The sequence below is a fragment of the Nicotiana sylvestris genome, chromosome 5 (genome assembly GCF_000393655.2).
Source record: "Nicotiana sylvestris chromosome 5, ASM39365v2, whole genome shotgun sequence".
Taxonomy (NCBI): Eukaryota; Viridiplantae; Streptophyta; class Magnoliopsida; order Solanales; family Solanaceae; genus Nicotiana; species Nicotiana sylvestris.
This window is the reverse complement of record NC_091061.1, coordinates 43217291-43227851: the sequence shown is the minus strand read 5'-3', so window position 1 is coordinate 43227851 and position 10561 is coordinate 43217291. Positions and strand designations below refer to the sequence as shown.

The 10561-nt window shown below is 37.0% G+C and overlaps 1 protein-coding gene across 2 annotated transcripts; it reads right to left on the bottom strand.

The window, feature by feature from the left end:
* Positions 1-512: 512 nt before the first annotated feature.
* Positions 513-6876, bottom strand: LOC104221745 (probable methyltransferase PMT26). Of its 2 annotated transcripts, none has more exons than XM_009772871.2 (9): positions 6732-6876; positions 4118-5186; positions 3884-4033; positions 2525-2795; positions 2175-2285; positions 1918-2092; positions 1541-1813; positions 1144-1338; positions 513-1032 (listed from the first exon to the last, which is right to left on the bottom strand). In XM_009772871.2, the coding sequence occupies exons 2-9, from the start codon at positions 5135-5137 to the stop codon at positions 804-806; spliced, it is 2424 nt and encodes an 807-aa protein (XP_009771173.1). In that variant the 5' UTR covers positions 5138-5186; positions 6732-6876; the 3' UTR covers positions 513-803. The 2 variants fall into 2 exon arrangements, with proteins under 2 accessions (XP_009771173.1, XP_009771172.1); XM_009772870.2 differs by having other exon boundaries at positions 6437-6862.
* Between the last annotated feature and the right edge of the window lie 3685 nt (positions 6877-10561).

Sequence of the window (10561 nt, the reverse complement as noted above, 5' to 3'; positions counted from 1 at the left end):
GGAATATGTATTTAGTAGTGTATGTCTTATATTCAAGAACAAACCAGCAAATAACCAAAAAGACCGAAAAACCAACAAAATCCGACATAGACCGAATCGAGAAAAACCCGACTTATGGTTTGGTTTGGTTCTAATATGTAAAAAACTGACTTACTTGGTTTGATTTCTTTTTAGGGAAAAACCGAACCATGAACACCCCTATGTATAGCAATTTCTTCATTGCTAATCATCGCATAACAAACTCCTTAGAGTTTCTAGAGAGAGAAAGTGGAGAGGAGATGGAAAGAATTTCTAATCTTTCTTTTTGGCATACTAAAGAGTATTTTGGGGATCATAAGAAAATACAAGTGATAACAAAATAAAATACGACCAAACCAAGGAGTTTGTAATTTCTAATTTGTAAAACTATCATACTGTCTTGAGTTTTGATTACTATAGAACAATCCAACTCCACCTGCTCCAATATTGATTCTCAAACCCCACAAGAGAAGTAAAAGAGACTGAGAGAGCTCTGGCGCTCGTAAAACGAATTTCATTCTGGTGTTTTTGAGTTTTTACCATCGTTCTAAACCAATGGCATTTACACTTCCAAGAATATTCACCTCCTCCACAACTACTGACATAATATTACAAAACTTACTTTCCACAAATATATAATGACAGTACTAATTTTGCTATGGAATGGTACACGATAGCCCGACAAGAATACAGTAACAAGAATTTAATTGAAAAACTATCTAGTCACCGTGTCATGAACGCCTCTAGAATGGAATACAACCAGCATCCGCGCATATGCTAAGCAGCTAAGCAAGGGCATAAGTTAGTGTCTCAACTTCCTTTGGCCGCCACATTGTTTTCTGGACACACAACAATCCTTCCTTGTCCTTTGAATAGGTCATACGGATTTCATAATGCATAGACTTGAACATGCTTTCTAATTCGGTTACAGCTTCCACTTTGTCACGGACAATGAGCTTCCCTTCCGGTCTCAAAATACGGTCAACTTCTGCAACTATTGCTGGTAAACCACATCTACGAGTTTTGAAAGTCAGAAGCACAATCAGATCACATAACATAAGAGAAATAGGGAATCAATGGTGTAGGTTTAAGTCCATGAAGCAATTTTAAAGGTTGGACACTTACTTTGTTTTAATCTTGGAGAAGAGATGGTCGGCATGGAGAAGATCGTAAGATCTGGGATAAGTGCTGAAGGATTCACACCAGTCATGGTAAATTCCGAAAAGACCTCTCTCATAAATAATTGGTAGTGTATCTGGAGCATCTACTGAGACAATGTTCATAACCCACACATTCAAGTCTCTTAAAGCAGCAGCAAATCTGCAAGGTGACAAAACTTTAACATCACATGCCATTGAAGAGAACGAAAAGATGTTTTAGCAAGTCACAACAGATATAATCTTTTCTGAGAGAAAACAGGGACTGAGAGAATAGTTATAGCACCAACCAGGTACTACATTCAGCCAAACGTGTAGCACTCAGTAGGAACTAGGAAGCAAATAACATAGCACTCGGTACATACCCTCCATAGATAGCACGCATGTCCATGACATTCCGCACAGTAGACCAGTTTATCCCCATTCCATTAATATATGAATTCTTCACCACATGTTTCCAGTGTTCATAATCTGCAGTAAAATCTTCTGGAGCTGGTTTCCCATATACTCCAACCTGGGAACTCAATAACCAGTAAGGTGATTTTGACAACCTGGCGGGCCATGATTCTGGCCATTGAGATCCACGTTCTGATGTGGCTACCGGAGCTTTATGCAAGCAAGCCTGTAAAGGCACGTTCCTGAAGAAAGCATGCATTCATCAGATCATGTTTAAGGCCATAGTTGACAATACTATTTGACAATAATACTAAAAAAGAAGTTGCTATCTCTCTGAGAACAATACCAGGCTGCATTTGGATCATCAGATCCTTGACAAAGCGGGGGAGCATCCTCTGATCTTTGTTCATAGCACTCGTTGTCCATAGGCTTGCGATATACAGCGACTCCTACTGCATTAACTCTATCCTTCGTTTTTGAAATAAGTTCCCAGCACATTGCCTTTGTCAACTTCTTCATGGCTGTCAAAAATGAGCACCGTTCAGCAAGAGCAGTTAACCAAGTTGTCAAAGAGCTAAAATTAAACAAGTTAAAGCAAAGTACCTTCCCAGATCTCAACATCTTCAGGAAGCTTTTGGTAAACAGGAGTAGCAGACCACACAAAAAGTCCACCAGGTCGAAGTAAACGGTTGAGCTCCAGGAGAAGCTTCCCCCCTACAATTTTTAGATCGAAATGGTTTAATCCAAATCAAGTTTCACAATTTCATCGTAGCTGTAAGAAGAAATAATCAAGACAAAATGATTGGTGATGAAATATTTTCAGTTCACAAACCAAGAACTCCTATGTTCTTCTCAAGGGTTCACCTACTGAATAGAATAATTTTGCACTTTACACTTCACTACTTGTAGCAGTGAAAAGATATCACGAGTAGGCAGAATGCAAAATAAAATACCTTCAATATGCCAGGGCACTCTGCAACGTGCACAATGAACAACGTCAAAGACTCGACTAGGAAAGGGAAGCCTCTTTGTACCCATGACAGCGGATATAGCAGGAATACCCCTCTCAAGAGCAAACTGAACCTGAGCTTCATGTTCATCTTTCGGAGCGAGAGACATGGCTAAAACATCTCTATCGAAAAGATAACCCCCAAAGCTGGCAACCCCACATCCAACATCTAATATAACCCGAGTTCGTTTGCCCCAGGCAATATCTGGAATAGACTGCAACAATAACATAAAAGTTTTGTGTGAGAAAAATAATAGAAGATATATATAGATTACTCGACCATTTGATGGATGCAAGACACTTTTTTACAAGTATCAAATACACGTGATATTTGACAATGTGGGAAAATATCCAACTTAAGAACTTAACATTCTAATATTCATATTTGACGTGGGACAATATCTAACTTAAGAAATCACCATTCTAATATTCTAACTCTCGCACTCTAATACTAACACTAAACATTCTAACAGCTAAAGAATCAAACGCCATGAAAGACTATTAGAGAACTTAATAATTTTGCTGATACACCAAGAGTGTTACACATTGAGGTTAACATGGGTGAAGAAAAATCAAGAAAAGCTTCTTTTAAGGTTTTATGTTTTAAAAGAAATGAAGAGAGTACTTAGAATAATAAGTGAAATGTTCTATTTCCATTCAGACTTAGAATACAAGCAACATGTTCCTTTTTCATTCACACCCTATGATCTCTCTCATTACTGGGTACAAGCACTATAAACTGTTTGAGAACCTCAAAATGGATGATGTATGGTTGGTCCAAAACAACCCCAAGGGAAGATAACCATAATGTCCTAATTAAGTCATATACTCGACAACTACACGTAGTTATCAGATGCAAACAGTATTTTACACTAGTTTCACTCCAATATCTGTGAACTTTATCATCCAAGACATTCACAATATAATTATGTAGGAACCCAGCTCAGAGAAGCAACTCAAGACATCATAAGATCATTGTGAAGAATTCTTTTCCCTGAATTCTGGTACCAAACTTAAAAGATCTGATCCCTCTTTTCTACTTTTTCTTCCTTCTTTTTTCTTTTTGGGAATCAAGTAGTCAATTCTATTATATCAGACACCACATGTTGATTTAGGGAAATAGAAAGAGGCAACATACTATATAAAGAATAGACATTGAACAATCTACTAAAGAGAAGTAGCGTATGTACAGACCGGAAAACAACTGCAAGAACTGACAGATAATATGTACATGTTCTGTGATGATTTGAGAAAAGAAAAAATAGAAGCAAATGCAGAGCAAAGAATAAGTACAAGTGCCAACCTGCTGTATGAAATCAATATAGTGCAGAGCACCATGCTTAAACTGGGTTCCCCCACCAGGGAAGGTAAGGTATTCACCACTAACTTTTACCCAATTTTGATGTCCTTTGACTTCAGCAAGCTTTGTATGGGGAACATTGTGGTACCATATCTGCAGGAAGTAATACTTTAAGCTTCAAGAACAAGTAAAATAAATAAAATCAAATTTAAATGGCATTGTCAAATAATGCATCACCTTTTCCCTACTCGTGGGCCACTCAACTGAACGTTGATATCCTTCAGGAAGTGGAACAAGACAAGTCGGAGGATTATCCGGACAGTGTCTCTCTCGGTGTTCATAATGTTTTGTACTTCTGAGGCTCCTAATTGCTTCCAAATTATCGAGGCAAGGGATATAATCTGGCCCAGCAGTGGAATTGCAGACTTTCCAAGTGTACCTGCTTTCTTTATCTGATTCCGGAGACTTCTGTGTTTCCTTTTCATTCTTCGACTCTGATGCCTGAGTTGAAAATGCTCCATTTTGAGTTGTAGTTTCATTCAAAAGGTCTGACTGAGCCCCTGAAGGAAATACCTCATTGGACGACTGATCCTTCTTCTGACCATCAGCTTTCTCATCAGAACCTTGGTCTACCTCCTGATCCTTTTTCTCATTCAGTTCACCTGGGTTTTCTACTGATTTTTTCTCATCAGAACCCTCTTCTGTCTCCTCTCCAACAGATTTATTTTCATTTTTCTCTCCGGCTTCAGAATCCTTATCCTCTATCTTTTTGCCATCTGAATTGTCTATCCCACTCTCAGATTGAGTTTCTGACTTAGAGTCTCCAGTCTCCTCATTCTGTTCTGTCGATTTTTCTTCCTGCTTCACCTCTGTTGTTGATTCTGTCTGTTGTGAATTAGAATTATTTTCTTCTTGACTAACTGAGGCATCCCCTTTTGTCGCATCCTCAGGTAAATCACCTGGGTTATCCTCAAATTGTTTTGATTTTCCCTCATCAGTTGGATTACTCTCATCACCAGCATTGTTGTTACTCTCACTGCCACCATTAGAACTCTCTTTACTTTCGCTAACTTGTGTTGTCGCATCACTAGTTTTCCCCTGTGAGGACACATCTGAATTTTGGACTGGAACAACAGATGATGATGTCATCATCCATACCCCAACTAAACATAGAGCTACAAATACCACTATAGTCACAGTCGAGCAATAACTCGAGGACTTCCTACCATCAACTCTAGAGTACTTTCCTAATGCCATTTTTTTGCCGATCAATTCTATCAGTCCTTCAAAATTTTCCTCTATTCACCTGTGATGCAAAATAAAAATAATAAGAATAAAATCTTTGAATCACTCTCATGCAATTCTGGCAACTTATTACCTAAAGAAAACCAATTGTCATACCAACCTACGACATCACTTAAAACACTAGAGATTGGATATTGACACTAAAATGATAAATCAAATCTATGACCTTAAAGGATACAAGACATACACATCAAACTCTAAACCGTCATTAATTATCTCTTGTTTTCATTCAGAGTATTAGAAGGATTGACATCATTAATAGAACTTAAAGGAAACAATAATGCAACAAAAGAATTACTCCGTCTATCCCAATTTGGGTGATGCACTTTCGTTTTTTGTATGTCCCAAAAAGAATAATATCTTTCCATGTTTATAAACAATTTAACTTTATTGACATGATTTATAACCACACAAATACGTATAGCTTGTTTTAGACCACAAATTTCAAAAGTATTTCTTCTCTCTTAAAATCAGTCCAATCAAACAACATCACATAAAATGGGCCGGAGACAGAGTACTTGTTTAATTCTTGATGTGGAGGAAACAGGGGCGGATCCAGAGAAAAGGATACGGGTTCCCGTGAACCCAGTAACTTTTGCATAGACCCTGTATTTGTACTAAAATATTTATTAAAAGTATAAGAATATTTAGCTTGGAACCCAGTTCGTTGGTCCAGTTATCGTGTAGATTAACTTGAGATTGTTGTAGGAACCCATAAGCTTAAAATTCTGGATCCGCCTCTTGGAGGAAAAGCTGAGGAATCTAAGATGCAACTGCTGTTATGACAAATTACTACCTATATCCAAACAAAGGGAAACCTATGGCCAAAACAAGACAACACATAAAAGAGTATATACATAATTATGAAGGAACAACTCATACTAAAAATAGGAAAGTGATGGAGTAATAAAGACCCATGAAGATGCAAAGCAACAGTCTTTAACAGTAAAAGTGATTCAAATCATTCAGATCTTCATCAAATATCAAAAAGGACAAACCAAATTCTAGAACCCATTTCAAGAAACCCAGCAGAACTACAAATAACAACTACCCCATCTCAAAGAATTGCAGAACTAACCGACAAAGATATAAAAAGAGTCAGATCTGCCAAAGATACATTAAATGACCAATTGATATCTCAAAATCAGAAGAAATTGAAAATGTACATACAAAAATAGAGATCAATAACGCAAAAATAAGCAAGTATTGGATCTAAATATACCCCCAAACAAAACTGAAGTACTCAATTACCTTTTAGTAGCTCTAAAACAGATCTGAGAAAAGGGAAGCTGTTAGAAGTGAATCATTATTTTGGGGTTCTGGGTATGTGAAGTGACGGATAATGGGCATGAATAAATAAGAGTGAAGAAGAAGACGACGAGAGGAGTAGTGGTATAGCAGTAAAGGGAGATTCTTGGATGTTCCCCCGACTTATTATTTTAATAAATTTTTCGTGGACTTTTTATGGGTTTGCTTAAGAAAATTAAAGTTAAAAAGGAGAGTTTTACATTCAAATATCTAATAGTGAAAGAGGAGATGACTTTACTTAGGAGAGGGAGGTAGCAACATGAACAAGAGCCGTGACAATGTGCGCGGCACACAAGAAGACAAGATCCGTAGCTGGCGCTGATTGAGGTGCATATAGTCGGTTAGGGATATATAACAAAGCACGGTTTCTGAACCCATCTAAGAATTTCAATGTATAAGATCTACAACGCGTTTCGGTAGCTTATAAGTTGTTCATAAAACTTGAGAAAGGAGCCAAAGCACATAATTTCAAGTTTATGAATTTAAAATTATAAGTTTTTTTATGTAATTGCATTCTAAATTTTAATATTTTATAAGAATAGAAGTTTGTTGAATTCGATCAAATTCATATTAAAATGAAACATGAGTGAGAACACACATTATTGTAAGGCAAAATAGGATTCTAATCATAGTCCCGAACAATATGGGTTAGCCAGTTTTTACCAGCTATTTTAAGTTTAGTAAGTCCTTAAATTGTGTAAAAAAAAATAAACTAATATGTTTTGATACTCATCAAAATGATATCTCGTTCAAACTCGTGATGTTCTTCCTTTTTCGGGGCAAGTATACGTGGCCGTTAAGTATTAAAGTGATTCGAAAACCAGACATCGAACCCACAAAGACTTAGATTAATCGTTAACTAAGCTAATTAAAATTAATTAACTGTCCAGGATAATAAAAAGTTATGGTTTTTCTACTAAACTACTATTGCAAGAACGCTAAAGTTTATTGTTGGATTTTACTCAGAGGACATCAAGATTCCAGGGTTGTGATCGGTTTATCAATCCTATTGAGTTCGTAATTACACTTGTTAATCCGAATTATCTATGGTTGCTAGGTGACCGGATCGTTCATATAAATAGCATATTCCCACATTATTATATGTATGTCCACAATATATCAGCACTATATTCCTATGGTATTGAATTTATCATGATCGAAGAAAATACGACATTCAACTAAGCAAGAGTGTTATGTATATTCATATCCTAACCGTGAAATCTTTCTCGGAGCCACCGGTTCAGAAGTAAGCTTTCTTTAATTCTACTCTAATCTAAACACGATTTTTCCAAGCATAACATAGATTGTTAATAGAACTCAATTGTTGGCCAAACAATTAAGCAATTATATATGCATAAAATTAAAGAAACAACCAACGATGATAACTCAAATTGACGGTAATGTATTAATAAACTTCAATATTCATGACAACCACAACCCTAGAAACGAAGTTTAGCTCCACACAAACATGGTAGCACAACAACAAATCATCCAAAAGAACAGAAAAATTACTAAGTTTGGCGGAAGAAAGATGGAATCTAATGAATTTCGATTTCTACGGCGCTCTATGCTCTCTCTAGGTCAAAAGTTTCTCTCAAAATGTCTCACTTCTTCTTAGATATGTTTAGGGAGTATTCATAGGCTAGGATCGGAGTCTACAAATCCAATACTGAGTAAATAATTTATTCGCGGTTGGGGGACCAAGCCTTAAGCTAGGCAAGGCCTGGTAATAAGCCAGGCGAGGCCTGGTGTAAGTGTATGCGGTAAAATTAGTTAGTGACAGTTGGACAAATGAAGAGGTGACACGTGGAATTGAAGACAAGTAAGATGAAAGTCGGCATGTAGTTGGTACTATACATGCATGTGACCAGTGTTGGGTGAATTTCGAAGACAGTGGAACCGATAATAAAGATTTGAAGGGGCGATAACGATAGTATTCAATGAGCAGCCGTTACAGAGAATATATGCATTTATAGCCAACCGCAATGCAGTCATCAATGATGGTTTTATTCTCATTCAAGAGGAGCTTGATTTAGGGATCTTATCTCCCTGAATAGAGCTATAAATAAGAGAATTAGTATCCAATGTAGGACACGGAACATTCTGCACACAAAAGTTAAAATCAGTTCTCATTTTATAACATTGTTCTCTTACTTTGTTCTTGATATTGTTCCTTGTTTCTGCTACCAGAAAAGCTATATTCATAGTCAGGCTCATATTTCCTTTAAGTTTATTTTATAATCTTTTTTTTTCTTATTTATTTCATATTTTTTGGGTCAAATTAATCTATGTGTCTATAAACCATGTTAAAAAATCAATTGTACCGTTGTATGGGTAAATAGTTTGGCACCTAGTGGGACATACGTTATTATGTAATTGTGTTGATCCATTCATCTGTTACTAACAAATTTTGATTCCTTTCTTAGGAAAAGAAAAATTAGATATGGTAGCTAACGGAGTCAACAATTCCTATAATACTGGAGCACACAATGAACGCCATGATGTGTTCCAACGTGATGATTAAACCAACAAAACCCGCAATGAAGGAGATTAAACAACTCCAATTCGCGAGGTCAAAATCCTTGACATGTGAGGAGTCCAATTCCTAATGATCTGGATGATGAATACGTTGCTGAAACGTTCAAAATCTTGAGAAAGCAACAAAGGAAAATTATGGATCACCTCTCAAGACAAGATGAAGTGATGATAGAGTTGAAACAAGCATTATCGGGTGCTTCCAATAATTCTAATGGAAGAGCTCAGATTCCTCCCAGTGTCCATGTAAATCAAATAGTTCAAAGAACCAGTAACGACGCTCCAAATGAGATGTTCGATTTTAACGAGGCAGGAGGTACCGGTAGTGGATTTGGGAACGACAACAACAGAAATGACCCTTTCAAAACCGAGCTCCTGAGATTCGTGAGGGAATGAATGAATGGACCAAAATGACAAATAATTTCATGCTCGGATAGATCAGATCCCGGGAGCGCCATCGGTGTTAAAGGTACCGGATTCTAGGAAATATACGCAGTTACCATTCAAACTAAGTACGGCCCCAGAGTTGATCCCGAAAAGATTTAAGATATCGGATATTCCAAAATATGATGGAAATTCGGATCTACAGGAACATATCATGACCTACACTATAACTGTATAGGGAAATGACCTGGCCCAACACGAGATAAAAATCTATCTTGTTGAAGAAATTTGGCAAAACCCTGACGAAGGGTGCCTTAACTTGGTATTCTTTTTACCCGAGCATTTTATTGATTCTTTTGAAATGCTTGCAGATTCCTTTATTAAAGCTCATGCTAGAGCAAGAAAGGTCCAAGCAAGGAAGGCAGATATATTTAGAATATCCCAAGGAGAATCCAAACTATTGCGAGAGTTTGTAATCTGGTTTCAAAAGAAAAAGATATTGTTACCAGCAGTACTGGATGAGTAGGCAGTGAAGGCATTTACAAAAGGTCTCAATCTGTTAAGTTCTGATGCCTCCAAAAAACTGAAGGAAATCTTGCTAGAATTTCAGGCAACCACGTGGATAGATGTACACAATCTCTACGAGTCAAATATCAAAATAGAAGATGATCAATTGGTTCTTCGGTGTCTTCCAAAGGATAGAATCATCATCGAAACCAAGATAATTTCAAAAGTGATTTTCACGAAGATCGGAGATCCTCAAGGAGTTGTTTTCAACCTTACAAAAGGGTCGATGGGCGAGAAAATAAAGGCTTTCAGTCGTCGGATAGGTTCGCTTCTGATATAAGGACGGATTGTGGTCAAAGCAGTAGAACTTTGCAGAATAAAGAGGTATCAGGTTCCTAAGATTCAACATCTCCCAGGTTATCCGACTACAACTTTAACATTAGCTTGGTAGAACTTGTGTCGGTTATGAGGAATATTAAAGAAGCTAGGTTCCTAAAACAAATCTGATCGGATCCTAGCCAAAGAGATCATAATCTATGGTGTGAGTTCCATGGAACTCGCGGCTATAGGACTGGGGACTGCTGACACCTTCTTGAAGAGGTAGCAACACTGTTGAAGAATGATCACCTCAAAGAGTTTTTA

Coding starts and splice junctions, on each gene's coding strand:
- LOC104221745 (XM_009772871.2), bottom strand. CDS start 5,137: ATGGCATTAGGAAAGTACTCTAGAGTTGATGGTAGGAAGTCCTCGAGT. Junction 2,796..3,883: donor ATATTGATTTCATACAGCAG/GTTGGCACTTGT, acceptor TTATTGTTGCAG/TCTATTCCAGATATTGCCTG. Junction 1,814..1,917: donor GATGATCCAAATGCAGCCTG/GTATTGTTCTCA, acceptor TGCTTTCTTCAG/GAACGTGCCTTTACAGGCTT.